The following is a 15317-nucleotide window of genomic DNA, read 5'->3' as shown; positions in this document are numbered from 1 at the left end:
AGGGGGTTGGGGGTGGGTGGGAGGAGCAAATGGGGGAGGGAGAGGGACAAGCAGACTGTACATGAGTGTGGAGCCTGATGTGGGTCTCAGTCTCATGACCCTGAGATCATGACCTGAGCCAAAATCGAGTTGGATACTCAACATGCTGAGCCACCCAGGCGCCCCTAGGTTTTACTTTTTAATGTAATCTGGTAGTCTGTTTTTCAATGAACTAATTAATCCTTTAATACTTAGTGTAATGATTAATATTCTTGATTTCATTTTTGTATTTACTTCATTTAATATTTATATTGTTTATCATTTTCAAAATTTTTATTGTACTGTTTATCCCTGCTCTCCCCTTCTCTCCCTCCCATTTTTCCACCATTTGGAAGTTCTTTGATTTTTTCATTAATATAAGATACACATTTTTCATATTTTAACGTTTCGGAAATCAATATGTGTCTTATAGTTACTGATATGTCATAGTTTAGTGTTTTCTTTCTTAGTGGCACATACAGTAATGGCAAATCTTAAAATCAATGGTTAGATTCTATGAGGAATGCTGTTTTTTCATTATCTGGAGGGCATTTTTTTCTCTTCCTTAATTCATTCTCAGCCATATTTTTCAGCCATTAATTGAGATGACATCAGCATGTTCCCATTAGGGCATTTTGTTGCTTCTTTGTTTCTTTTAGATGCCAATAAGATGGGACTTTCAAATAATTTCCTTATCTCCTTTCAAAACCCCACCTCCTAAGAGAACTTTGGGTTGCTTTTATTTTTTCCTTTCTTCTCACATTTCCAAACTCAAGTTTTGCTAGGAGTGTTAACACTGTCAAAATATAAACAAAAACCTATTTTGTGTTTAGGTTTAAAAACTGTCAAAGCAGCTGCATTTGTCTTTGTATTATTTATTATTATTAGATCACAGCAAGGGAGCTGCTCTGCTATGGAGGGAACCCCAAATCAGAAGCAGGTCATGTACGAAATGGTTTAATACCAGGTTTCCCACCAACAGTGCATGTGTGTGGTTTGACAGGGTGGTTGTTGAGGCCCGGTATTGGTGCCTTATCATTCAGCCTGCGTAGGATTCTGACATAGAGGCTTTCAGTCTTAATCCCACAGAGGCTAGCTTTGCCCCATTGGTTCCTCAGTCAAGCACATAAAGGGTTCAGATGCATTTCATCAGATAGTGCAGTGTTTCTGGAGACTATCACCTGGCTTCATTCTTTACTCAAGACTTTTAAATAGTTTCACTGAGAAGATAACTAGTTTCCAACATTCTGACATTTATTTTTTTCTTAATTTTTAAATTGAAGTATAGTAGACATACAAGATTATATTGATTTCAGGTGTACAACATAGTAATTTGACAATTATATATGTCATGATATGCTCTCCTTGGTAAGTGTAGTTACCATCTGTCACCATACAGAGTTATTACGATATTATTGACTGTATTCCCTGTGCAGTACTTTTTATCCTGGTTACTTTTTATAACTGGAAGCCCCTTCACCTGTTTTACCCATCATCCCTTTACCCTCTTCCCCTCTGACAACAACCAGTTTGTTCTCCGTATTTATGAGTCTGTTTCTGTTTTGTTCATTTGTTTCGTTTTTTAGATTCCACAAAGAAGTGAAATCATATTTGTCTCTTTCTGTCTGACTTATTTTATTTAGCACAGTGGCTCTAGGTCGATCCATATCGTCACAAATGGCAAAATCTTTCTTTTCTACAGCTGAGTAATATTCTGTGTGTGTGTAAGTGTGTACACCACATCTTCATTATCCATCTATTGATGGACACTTGAGCGCTTCTATATCTTGGCTATTGTAAATAATGCAGTAATAAACCTGGAGGGTGCATATATCTTTTTGAATTAGTATTTTAATTTTTTTGGTATAAATACCCAGCAGTGGAATGACTGGATCATATGGTTTTCTGTTTTTGATTTTTTTAAAAGATTTTATTTATTTATTTGACAGAGAGAGAGAGAGAAAGAGAGTACAGGCAGTCAGAGCTGTAGGCAGAGGGAGAAGCAGACTCCCCACTGAGCAGAGAGCCTGACACAGGGCTGTGATCCTAGGACACTGGGATCATGACCTGAGCCGAAGGCAGAAGCTTAACGGACTGAGCCACCCAGGCATCCCTGTTTTTGATTTTTTGAGGAACTTTCATACTATTTTCCATAGGGGCTACACCAGTTTACATTCCCACCTACAGTGCCCAAACGTTCCCTTTCTTCCACATCCTCATCCACACTTGTTTCTTGTGTTTTTTATTTTAGCCATTCTGACAGGCATGAGGTGATGTCTCTCATGTGGTTTTGATTTCATTTCCCTGATGATGATTGATGTTGAGCATTTTTTCATGTATCAGCCATCTGTAGGTCTTCTTTGGAGAAATGTCTGTTCATGTATTCTTCCCATTTTTTAATTGGATTGTTTGAGATTTTTTTACTGTTGAGTTTTATGAGTTCTTTATATATTTTGGATATTAACCCCCATTGGATATATGAGTTATTTATACCTTCACTTGTTCAGTAGATTACTTTTTCATTTTGTTGACGGTTTCCTTCACTGTGCCAAAGCTGTTTAGTTTCATGTGGTCCCCATTGTTTATTTTTGCTTTTGTTTCTTTTGCCTGAGCAGACAGATGCAGAAGAATATTGCTAAGGCTAAAGTGTGAGAGATTATGGCTTATGTTTTCTTCTAGGAGTCTTACGGTTTCAGGACTTACATTTCGGACTTTAATTCATTTTTAGTTTATTTTTGTATACGGGGAAAGAAAGTGATCCGGTTTCATTCTTTGGCATGTAGCTGTCAGGTTTTTCTAACACTATTTATTGAAGAGATTATTTTTCCCTATCGTATATTCTTGCCTCTTTTGTCATAGATTAATTGAACATATAAGTGTAGGTTATTTCTGGACTTTCTATTCTGTTCCATTGATCTCTGTGTCAGTATCATAACAGTTTTTTTTTTTAATGATTTTATTTTTGGGTATTCTCGACACCTAAGGTGGGGCTTAAACTCACAACCCCAAGATCAAGAGTTGCATGCTCTACCTATTCAGACAGCCAGGCACCCCATAACTGTTCTGATTACTGTTGTTTTGTAGTAAAGTGTGAAATCTGGGATGGTGATACCTCCAGCTTTGTTCTTTCTCAGGATTGCTTTTGCTATTTGGAGTCTTTTGTGGTTCCAAAAAGATTTTAGGATTGTTTGTTCTAGTTCTGTGAAAAATATTATTAGTATTTTAATAGGTCTTGCATTAAATCTGTGGATTGCTTTGGGTAGTATGGGAATTTTAACAGTATTTTCCCAATCCATGAACATGGTTTTATCTTTCCATTTTTTGGGGTCGTCTTCAGTTTCTTTCATTGGTGTCTTGTAATTTTCAAAGTATAGATCTTTACGTCCTTGGTTAAATTTATTCCTAGGTATTTTATTCTTTTTTATGATATTGTAAATAGGATTTTAAAAAATTTCTTTTTTTGCTACTTTGTTATTAGTGTACAGAAACACAACAGATTTCTGTATATTAATTTTGTATCTGCAACTTTACTCAGTTTATTTTAATAGTTTTTGGTGGGATCTTAAGGTTTTTTATCTATAGTATTATGTCATGTGCAAATAATGACAGTTTTGCTTCTTTTATCAAATTTAGATGACTTTTATTTCATTTCTTATCCGATTACTGGGCTAGGACTTCCAATGTTATGTTGAATAAAAGTGGTGAGAGTGGACATCCTTGTCTTTTTTCCTGATCTTAGAGGAAAACCTTTCAGCTTTTCACCATTGAGTTTGATTTAGTTGGGATTTGTCATACATGGCCTTTATTATGTGGAGGTGTTCCCCCTAAACCCACTTTTGGAGTTTTTATCATGAATGGATATTGAATTATGTCAGATATTTTTTCTGTATCTATATGATTTTTAGCCTTCATTTTGGTAATTATGTTGATTGATGTGTGGATATTGAACCACCCTTACATGCCTGGGAATAAGTCCCACCTGATCATAGTAAATGATCCTTTTAATGTGTTGTTGAATTTGGTTTGCAGTTATTTTAGAGGATTTTTCGTATGTGTTTATCAGGGATATGGGTTTATAATTTTGGTGTCAAGTTAATGTTGGTCATGCGGAATGTATTTGGAAGCATTACTTCTATTTTTTGAAACAGTTTAAAGAATAGGTATTAACCCTTCTTCAAGTGTTTGGTAGAAATCAACAGTGAAGCCATGTGGTCCTGGATTTTTCTTTGTTGGTAGTTTTTTGAATACTGATTAATTTGTTAATAGTAATCAGTCTGTTTAGAGTTTCCATTTCTTCCTGATTCAGTCTTGGAAGATTGTATGTTTCTAGAAATTCATTTATTTCTTTCAGGTTGTCCAATTTGTTGGGTTATAATTTTTCATAGTATTCTCTTATAATCCTTTGTATTTTTCTGGTGTCGGTTATAACTTTTCTTCTTTCATTTCTAATATTATTTGAGTTCTCTCTCTATCTTGATAAGCCTCTCTAAAGGTTTGTCAGTTTTGTTTATCTTTTCAGAGGACCAACTCTGAGTTTCATTGATCTTATCTATTTTTTTCTTTTTAATCTCTATTTCACTCTGGTTCTTTTTAGTCTTTGCTAGTATTCTATATGAAAAATGGTTCTGTTTTTAAATGGCATAACTTTGTTTCCTTGTCTTTTTTTTCTGTTGGAATATTCGTATTTTATTGTTTTTATAAGCTTTCTGTGTTGAGGTATTTTGATTCTTACAGATTTTATTTATTTACTTACTTGGCTCAAACAATAGAAATTTATTTTCTTACACTTCTAGAAAAGTCAGATTGAGGTTTCAGCAGTGTTGGTTTCTCCTTGTCCTTCTCTTTCTGCCTTATAGATGGCCTTTTTTCCCTGTGTCTTCAGATGGCCTTCCCTCTCCCAATCCTTAGGCATTTTAGGCTTTAATGTTTGTATTTGTTTCCTAGGGCTGCTGGAACAAATTACAGACATTTGGTAGCCTGCAAGAGTAGAAATTTATTCTCACAGCTCTAGAGGCCAAAAGTTGTAAATCAAGGTATTGGAAGGGCTAAGCTCCCTCCAAAGGCTCCTTTCTTGCCTCTTCCAGCGTCTGGTAACTCCTTGTTTTCCTGAGCTTGTGTCAGTATCATTTGAATATTTGCCTCCATCTTCAGTGTTTCTGTGTCCTGCTAAATCTTTTTTCTCTTACAAGGACATTGCTCATTGGGTTAAAGGCCCATTCAAAATCCAGGATGATTCTATTTCATGATCCTTAACTTAATTACATCTGCAAAGACCCTGCTTCCAAATAAGGTCACAATTTACAGGACCTGGGGTTAAGACTGGGAAATTTTTAACCCACAAGAGTGTTATAGATAGATGTTATCTACTAAAGAGTATAAAACTACTCATCTGTATTTTCTCCTAGAACTTTTGCATTTAAATGTTTAAGCCATCTGAGATTTATTTTGATATAAGGTATAATGTAGGTTTATTTTCTGTATAACATTACTGGAATATCACTCAGTTAATAAATGCGCTAGGATTTAAACCAATGACTTTTTTTCAAAGTCAGCATCTTTTCTTTTATGTAGAACTACCTGCTTTTAGTATTTTAACTTTAAAGATCATTGGCTGTAAGGCTGTTTTTGTCATCATACATCTTATAACAGAAAAGATGACTCTTACAGGCTTTATTGGCACTTGAAATTATGATGGTAGCTGAATGTCTGAGAAGAGTTTTCTAGGCACTTGGGCCCTTTTCCAGCAGCAGTTATTCTAGGAAAGAATAAGAAATGCCAATTGGGAAAGTATGTTGAAGAGCGTGGTTTTGAGGTGCTGGCTTAATTTGCCATGTCTGATGCAGTTGTTATGGGACATCTCGTGGGCATCTGTAGTATATGCTGTTTTACTCCTGCTAAAAAGGTATTTTGGGTTTTTTTCCCCCAAATTTGTATTTAAATTCTAGTTAGTTAACATGTAGTGCGATATTGGTTTCAGGAGTAGAATGCAGTGATTCATCACTTTCATATAACACCCACTGCTTATCATAATAAGTGCCCTCCTTAATACCCATCACCCATTTGGCCCACCCACCCAACCACCTCCCTCCAGCAACCCTGTTTTTTCTCTATCGTTAAGAGGCTCTTATGGTTCGCTTCCCCCCCCCCACTCTTTTTCCCTATTCTCATATGTTCATCTGTTTTGTTTCCTGAATTCCACATATGAGTGAAATCATGTTATTTGTCTTTCTCTGACTTATTTCTCTTAGCATAATACTCTAGCTTCATCCATGTCATTACAAATGGCAAGATTTCATTCTTTTTGATGGCTGAGTAATATTCCTCTGTGTGTGTGTGTGTGTGTGTGTGTGTGTGTGTGTGTGTGTGTAAATAATATGTACCACATCTTCTTTATCCATTTATCAGTCGATGGGCACTTGAGCTCTTTCCATAGTTTGGCTGTTGTTGGTAATGCTGCTATAAACATCAGGTGCATGTACACCTTTGAATCTGTATTTTTGGGTATATACCTAGTCCTTTGGGTATATACCTAGTAGTGTAATTGCTGCGTTATAGGGTAGTTCTATTTTTAACTTTTTTCCCAAAGATTTTATTTATTTTAAGAGACAGCATGAATGGGGGGGAGGGGGCAGAGGCAGAGGATAAGAGAGAATCTCAAGCAGACTCCATACTGAGCATGGATGGAGCCTGATGCAGGGCTCAGTCCCACAACTGTGAGATCGTCACTTGAGCCGAAATCAAGAGTTGGGCTTAACTGACTGAGCCACCCAAGTGCCCCTCTATTTTAACTTTTTGAGGAACCTCTACACTGTTTTCCAGAGTGGCTGCACCAGTTTGCATTCCCACCAACAGTGTAGGGGGGGTTCCCCTTTCTCCGCATCCTTGCCAACATCTGTTGTCTCCTGTGTTGTTAATTTCAGCCATTCTGACAGGTGTGAGGTGGTATCTAACCTGGGTTTTGATTTGTATTCCCTGATGCTGAGTGATGTGGGGCGTCTTTTCATGTCTGTTAGCCATCCGGACGCCTTCTTTGGGAAAAAGTCTATTCGTGTCTTCTCCCCATTTCTTAACTGGAATATTTGGTTTTTGGGAGTTGAGTTTGATAAGTTCTTTATAGATTTTAGATACTAGCCCTTTATCAGATATGTTGTTTGCAAATATCTTCTCCCGTTTTGTAGGTTGCCTTTTAGTTTTGTTGATTGTTTCCCTCGTTGTGCAGAAGCTTCCTATCTCGGAGAAGTACCAATAGTTCATTTTTGCTTTTGTTTCCCTTGTGTCCCTTCCCTAATGTGTCTAGTGAGAAGTTGCTGCGACTGAGGTCGGAGATGTTGCTGCCTATGTTCTCCTCTAGGATTTTGATGGTTTCCTGCCTCACATTTAGGTCTTTCATCCATCTTGGATTTACTTTCGTGTATGGTGTGAGAAAGTGGTCCAGTTTCATTCTTCTGCATGTTGCTGTCCAGTTTTCCCAACACTATTTGTTGAAGAGACTGTTTTTTTCCCATTGGATATTCTTTCCTCCTTTGTCAAAGATTAGTTGACCGTATAGTTGTGGGTCCATTTCTGGGTTTTCTGTTCTGTTCCATCGATCTATGCATCTGTTTTTGTGCCAGTACCATACTGTCTGGACTTTGTAATATAGCCTGGAGCTTTGTAATATACCTTGAAGTCTGGAATTGTGATGCCTCCAGCTTTGTTTTTCTTTTTCAGGATTGCTTTGGCTACTTGGGGTCTTTTGTGCTTCCATATAAATTTTAGGATTGTTTGTTCTAGCTCTGTGAAAAATGCTAGTGATATTTTGATAGGGATTGCATTAAGTGTATAGATTGCAGTGGGTAGTATAGACATTTTAACAATGTTTGTTCTTCCAGCCCATGATCATGGAACGCTTTTCCATTTCTTTGTGTCCTCTTCAATTCCTTTCATAAGTGTTCTGTAGTTTTCAGAGTACAGATCTTTTACTTTTACCTCTTTGGTTAGGTTTATTCCTAGGTATCTTATGGTTTTTTGGTGTAATTGTAAATGGGATCAATTCTAAAAGATATTAATATATCTGTTTTCAAGGGATGTTAGTCATATTAATTTTATGAGTTAGGTTAGATTAATGGGCTTGCCATCCTTGTAGAGAGTTTTAGTGGTGATTACAAAAGTTAAACTGACATTTCTTACATCCTGTAATATAATGAACATATTGGACCCACTTTTGATATCTGAATCTGTTGATAAATGTTTGTAATTGACACATTATAAATTTTGGTTTTAGTATTTCGCTTAAAATTGGTTCATATATAGTCTAAAAGAGTAGAGTGAATACTGTATAGTCTGATGCTTCATATAATAATCATTTATGTCTACTACATAATTTTTTCCCATAAAGTTTTGGGATAAGTTATGAAAAACAAAACTTATGGCTGCTCTGTTATGCATTTTTAAAGGAAAGCGCAAGAGAAGAAGTTCCTGTGAAGACTTTCCAGGCTACTAATGCGAAACTTAACCCTGTTTATTTTCATGACACAAATGCCGGTAAAGGTGATTTTGACTTAATGGACCCTTTGAGGCTGGAGGCTGGGTCTCTTCATCAAAATAAGCATTTGGCGTCTGATTCAGAAACAGTTTTGCCCGTGGATACATGTTTAGCTACTGAAACTCCTAAAGTGTCCATTCAAAAATACGTGGACATAGCATCTTTGAAGCCTATTAGTGACAATGAAATTAATTCCACTGAAAGTCTTCGGTCACCAACTAGTGAAAGGCGAACATGTGAATATTACAGGTCCAAGTCCGTTGAAAAGAGTAAAGAGCGTAAGTAGGTTTTTTTAAAAAATAAAAGTAATGTATAAAATGTTTATATACTATGAGTAGAGTATAATTTTTAAGTGGAACTTGCCCAATATTTTATATTAAAATTTTGTGTTTTGTGGATTAGAAATTGTAAGTTTATTCACAGATCTAGTGGAAATGTACTACTCTAAGTCTTAGTTTTCTTTTCTTTTTGCCCCTGGTTCTCCATTATAGATTTTTACTGGGTATAGCTGGCTTATCCACCATTAGAGAACTTATCTTTTGTGGGAATTGATTTTCTTTTTTCTAACTAGTTTTGGGTAGATTTTACTACTGTTGATCTAAGATAAGTCAACTAAGTAAAATTATTTAAAAATATTATATCGTTTTTGTTTTAAAAGTCATTGGATATTTTTGGAATTTTTTAGAAACGGAGCTACCACAAAGTGTGGTCTATCAAAATGAAGAGGGCAGATGGGTCACTGACCTTGCATATTATACATCTTTTAATAAAGAACAAGTTTTAAATATGTCTCTAACTGACGAGATGAATGAAGACTTCAGATCTGGTTGTAAGTGTATTGATAACCACTTTATTATACCATTTTCATTGTTTTTGATGGTGTTCTGAGATTACCGTGCATATATTGGTTAGCCACATCAAAGCACTTTTGGAGTATACATTTGAACTTTGAACATGTGGGGGTTAAGGGGCACCAACTCCTTGCATATTTCAAGATCTGCATATAACTTTTGACTCCCCAAAATCTTAAATACTTATAGCCTACTGTTTACCAGAAGCCTTAAGTGATAAGATAAACAGTTAACATCTATTTTGTATGTTACATGTGTTATATACTGTATTCTTATAGCAGGATGAGCTAGAGAGAGGAAAAAGTTAAGAAAATCGTAAGGGAGAGAATACATTCATAGTACTTTACTGTATTTTTCAAAAAAAAAAAAATCTGTTAAGTGGACCTGTGTAGTTCAAACCCATGTTGTTTAAGCGTCATGTGCAATACTGAGCTTATTAGTAGTTTTTATATGAACAAAGGCTTGAGTTAGTGCTAATCATTGCAGAATGAGCTGAGCCTTTTCCTTAAGCAAGGACAGTCAGACTATCATTCTTTTACATCAGTTTAGAACCTTCATATTGCAGTTGGAAAGGACCTCAGGCTGTATGTTCTCACTTTTAAAATAATGTCCTGAGCAAAAGAAATATTCTGATACATGAGCAATTACAAAATCCAATCCATTTTGGGATAAAACCTAAGAAATGTGGGAATGATGGGAGAAAAGTGACGGAAAAGATAAGTCTCAAAGGATGAGAGCATTAGGAATATCAGCTATGTTTGTTGATTAGCAGAATCTCTGACAGTGAAAGGAAAAACTGGTTTAAGTCTGAGGAACAAATTGCATTTTGAGCCTTAGTCTGTGGCGATGCTGTGCCACCGAGGCCTCCAGTTCCTTCGAGCACCTCTAAACCTGCAACAAGGAAGGGCATTCAGTGGCCTGTCAAGCCTAGTCTTATTCTTAACAGGCTCAGAAACTTGCCACAGGAAGAAGTTATTCTAACTGCTACTTGTACTAAGGTCCTCCTAAACATCTAATGATGTGGAAGGTAGAGACAAATAAGGTATTTTCCAGCGCCTGAGAAATTGTCCATCAGCTAAGGGGGATAAGCCAAGAATAAAACATCAATCAGCATCATAAGAGACACAAACCAAATGGTTTTGGAGTTTAGAGGAAAAACAACTTTTGTGTGAGTGGGTGACACGGATTTCACATAGGAGGTAGCTTTTGAGGTAAGAATTTGAGGGCATGAGAAATTCCAAATGGATAGAAAACCCAATGAAAGAGAATGAAATGAGGAAGTCTGGGTGTGTTTTGAGAATGGTAACTAGTCCAATGTAGCTGGCATTTATGACAAGGTATGGGAAGAGGAGAGTAATAAAAGGTGAAGAGGTGAAGCTGGAGAAGTAGAGTAGGGCCAGAAGTGGGTTGAGCTTTAACTACCATGTCAGAGTTGAGGCTTGTGTGGTAAGCAATAGGGAGCCACTACAGACTTCATTGTCCAGCTTCCTTTGTGAGTTGTCTCTGGCACTGATGCTCAGTTGGTTGGGAGATTCCTTAAGATATTGTAGAAATCTAGGTGTTGCAGTGAGAACAAAAAGCAATTAGATAATGAAAGACCTGGAAGTACAATCCTAACGGATTTGGTGGCTGGATTTCAGTAAATAGAGAGGCAAGAAGAGACTGAGGTTAGTGGTCTGAGTTACTTGAGAAAATGGCAATACCGTGAACTGAGATGGGAAAATCAGGAGAAATTGTAGAATTTTGAATGATTGTGGTTTGAGGTGGGAAATGGGAGCCAGAAACTGAAAATTAAGTTACAGTTCGAGCTTGTTCAATGATATCTTGATTTAGAAAGAGCAAGAGGGTACAGACCGGACGGTGGATATTGACTGTCACTTAAAAAACTCAATGGTCATGGAATTCCTACATGTAACTGGTGGGCGAATAAAGTGATAGAACCATTTTGGAAACTTGTCTAGCAGGAGCTTTTGGTGGTAAACTTTATGAACTTCTTACTTTAGGGCCAAGTAATTTTGCACCAGAATATATACCCTGGGTATAGATGTACTCTTCACCAAAAGACTAAAATAGTTATAGCAGCACTATATGATTAACTCCAAATTAGAAACTCCCAAATTCTCATTAATGATAGAATGGATTGTGTTTATTCACACATTGGAATGCTTTGTAGCAATGGGAACGAATGATGTGTAGCTACTTGTAACAGTGGGGACGAATGTCACAAGTATATTGAATGAAATAAGCAGAGTAAGAGTACATGCTATATAAATCTATTTGTATATATTTCAAAATGTACCTTGCTCTGTGGAGTAAGAAGTAAGGATACTGGTTACCCTCTGATGGGCTTGTAGTAATGGGAAGGAAGCTTGAGTAGCCTTTTGGGGGTGCTAGCAAAGTTCTCTTTCTTGATCTAGGGTATGGATCTGGCCACACAAATGTGTTCATTGAGTTGTACACATAAATACTTCTCATATGTATATTATGCTTTGGTAAACAGTTTTTAAAAATTAGTGATCAGACTGAGAAAAAATATTTGCAATTCATGTTACAGGTTAAGTGCCCATTTTCCTAAGGTGTAAATAGTTCTAATAAACAATAAGAAAAAAACCAGCTTCTCAGTGTAGAATTAGGCAAAAGATATAAACAGTTCAGAGAAATGGAAATAAAAATGGTTGTTAAATGTTCAAAAAAAAATTCGTGGAACTTATTCATGGAAAGAAACCAATCCGTGATACTATTTTTCCATTATTTCATTGGCAGTGATCCAGTAGTTTGGTAATAAAACTGTGTTGGCAAAAATGTGAAGGAAATAGGTATTGTACTTTATGGCACAGGGTCTAGGTAGAGCAGTATTACAGCATCCAGCAAAATTACGAATGTACACACCCTGTAACCAAGGGGTTCTGCTGGGAATTTATTCTTCAGATATGCCTGCAGAAATGGTATGTGATACATACTGTTTATGATAACAACAGGTTGGAATAGGGAACTCATTAAATAAGGTATGTCCATACAAGGAAAATGCACTGTGGTCATTAAAATAAGGGAAAGAGGCTCTTCAGGTACTAATATGGAATAATCACTAAAATAAATTGTTTAAATTCTAAGACATAGAAAAGCATATAAAATATTCTGACATTTATGTAAAACAGTGGAAGGGGGGAAGACACACATATATTTATAAATACATATGGTGCAAAGATTTTTTTTAAAAGAGAAAGAAATGGATTGCAGGAATCCCTAGCTACTGAACTCAGAAATCAAGTAGATTCAAATTGGGATTTCAGGGATACTTTATATATTGTTTGCTTTTGGAGATATGGGATATAGGGTCAGGGATGAGGGGGAGACTTTTCAGTGCCATATTCCCTTTTATGTCTTTGGTTAACTTCTAAAAACTCTTTGTTGAAGCATAATACGCATATGTGTACCTTTGCATTTTGAACTACATAGGTGTGTTACTATTAAAGGAAAAATAGAATATATAAAAGAAGAAGTTTAATGAAACCATCCTTGTGGTTAGGGAATGAACAATGGCCAGGTTGGAAAGGATGAGTGGTGAAAAAAATGGGGAAAACGATTATGGAATACTGTGGAAAAACGTGATGGAAGGAAAGAAAGGATGAACTAGGTCAAGGAAAATCAGTGTCAGGTGAGCATGAATGCAGGGGAAGCATTTTTATAGGAAGGGGGAAGGGAATTTTTTAAATGTAAGAGGAGATAATTCAGAAGAGAAAGGTTGGACCAAGGTGTAATTTCATAATGTCAGAGTCATTCAAAATGAAAATTTATCTACTTAACAAACTTTATTCAGAAAATAAAGAGATATGATGCCGTCTCCTCCATTTCTGCATTGCCCTTCTCTCACAGCTCCATCCATCTGAGTCACTATATCACTTCTGCTTATGGCCTAGGATTTAAACATGTCTGGGGGGCTGGGGTATGTGGCCTGCTTCAAAATTTAACATCTGAAACATTCAGGAGATATTTGAAAGGACTGTTTTAGATTTGGCAAAGAATTGGGTATAGATCCTCATAAAAATGAAGTTCTTCTTTCTCATGATTGCTGACCGATTTCTGATGAGCATACAAGGTAGCAGTAGCACTGTAGATTTTTCTTTAATTGAAGAATCTGTTAAAGTTCAGAGAAAAAAAGTACTTAGGAATGTAATAAATAGCAGTTGGGACTGTTGAGTTAATGATTTGAAAGACATTTGATTTTTTAAAAAGATTTTCTTTATTTATTTGAGAGAGGGGGGAAGAATATAGAGGGAGAGTGAGAAACAGACTCCCCATTGAGCAGAGAGCCCGATGTGGGGGCTCAATCTCAAGATCCTGACACCACGACCTGAGCCAAAAGCAGCTGCTTAACCAGCTGAGCCACCCAGGTGCCCCAGAAAAACATTCGGTATTTAACACAGTGAAGTAAATTAAGTTTTTCTGGGTCATCTTCTTAGTGGTCTGATTTCCTACTTCCCCTCCCTTGGCTGTTAGATTTGGTTGGCTGATACTTTCACATTTTAGGGCAATGGCTTTTAACATACTTTGAGTCATGGGCACCACAGAAAATCCTCATAGAAAAATTTTTATGTGAAAGATTGTATTTTTCATGTGATTTTGAGAGTTTCATTGTTCTCCTGATGCCCATTCATAGACCTCTAGGTTAAGAATGTGTTTATAGAGAAATGATGGGTTCACAAGCTAAAGAACCCCCACTGTCCTAACAAGTAAGGGTCTGAGCTATCTCTGGTGTTCTATTTTTCCTGACTGGAAATATTCTATTTCTGTTCTCATTATGTGTCTTAAGATATTGATGTTGCACTATAAGGGTTTCCAAAAGGGCAGTTTGGATCTGATTAGCTTCTGATGGACTAATGAGAGTGGGGGACACCTCTCTTGTTTGGGCCATGGTAGACTGTCTATTTGGGTTGCATGCAACTTCCCGTTTCAGCCAGTCTCCTAACATATTAGGCAGAGGCCCAGAGCGGGTAACAGGAAAGTAGAGAGCCTGCAGACTTTCTGATGAGTCGACATGTTTAAAATTCTTTTTATTCTAATGCCTTGAGCAGGATCATGTGCTTTCTAGTTTGCCACTATCCCAGCACTCGCTGTTGTGTCACACCTGGTCCTTTCTGCTCATCCCCCTTGGGCCTCTGAGGCATTTTAGTTTGTGGCTTTGGCTTAGAAGTTGAAGGTGTCCAGGCCCATTCATTTTCCTAAGGTGAACTGAGTTGCTCAGTAGGAACTTTGAGGGCAGATGTTGGATGACCTTTCTCTTAGTTTGTCCAGGCTGTGTGGTTTGCTGGGATGTGGGATTTACCTTTCTAAAGCTGAGACAGTCCTGGGCAAACAGGTGGTGGGCACCCCAGCAGACCTCTTCACAACAAGTTTACAGAGAGACTTCTTGTTATGATGGTTCCAGATGAAATTTCACAGGTATTCATGGGTGAGTACCTTAAATCAGTTTTGCCAAAATCTTCAAAAGCTAAAATTAATGTGAATCTTTTACAAATAAAAAGCTTACATTGTAAAGCCCTTTAGTTACTGATAAAATCAATAGTAGTAGAGTATTCATTACCAGAAGTTTGAGAACCAGAGACTTAGGTACTTAGAACAGATGCCTCACTTGTATGATGACACTTTCATATATTTTTCTCAATTACTTTTTTTAGTGTTTCATTTTCCTAACTAGCTAAGTTTTAAATATCTGCTAGTTTGTAATTAGGCATTAGTATAATTTAATTATACAAACTATTTCTTTTTTAAGCTGAAGCACTGGATTTGATTGATCAAGATGAAGAAGAATTTAATAAAGAGCATCAATTTATGCAGGTTTGTATTTTATTGGCATTAACCAAAGTTTAAAATTTTGCCTATATTCTTTCTGGATATATACGTAGTTTGTATAGAATTATATCTTG

General features: G+C 36.5%; 1 protein-coding gene across 2 annotated transcripts in view; it reads left to right on the top strand.

Annotated features, from left to right (window-relative positions):
• The window catches only part of CEP192 (centrosomal protein 192), a 135178-nt gene that overhangs the window by 46188 nt on the left and 73673 nt on the right, over positions 1-15317 (top strand). For both annotated transcript variants that reach the window (XM_011229453.3, XM_019803391.2), the window contains exons 11-13: positions 8454-8820; positions 9228-9371; positions 15164-15228. In XM_011229453.3, the coding sequence (XP_011227755.1) occupies positions 8454-8820; positions 9228-9371; positions 15164-15228 (576 nt within the window). The remainder of the gene's footprint in view (positions 1-8453; positions 8821-9227; positions 9372-15163; positions 15229-15317) is intronic.

The sequence above is a fragment of the Ailuropoda melanoleuca genome, chromosome 14 (assembly GCF_002007445.2).
Source record: "Ailuropoda melanoleuca isolate Jingjing chromosome 14, ASM200744v2, whole genome shotgun sequence".
Classification (NCBI taxonomy): Eukaryota; Metazoa; Chordata; class Mammalia; order Carnivora; family Ursidae; genus Ailuropoda; species Ailuropoda melanoleuca.
This window is presented reverse-complemented; position numbering and strand designations above follow the sequence as displayed.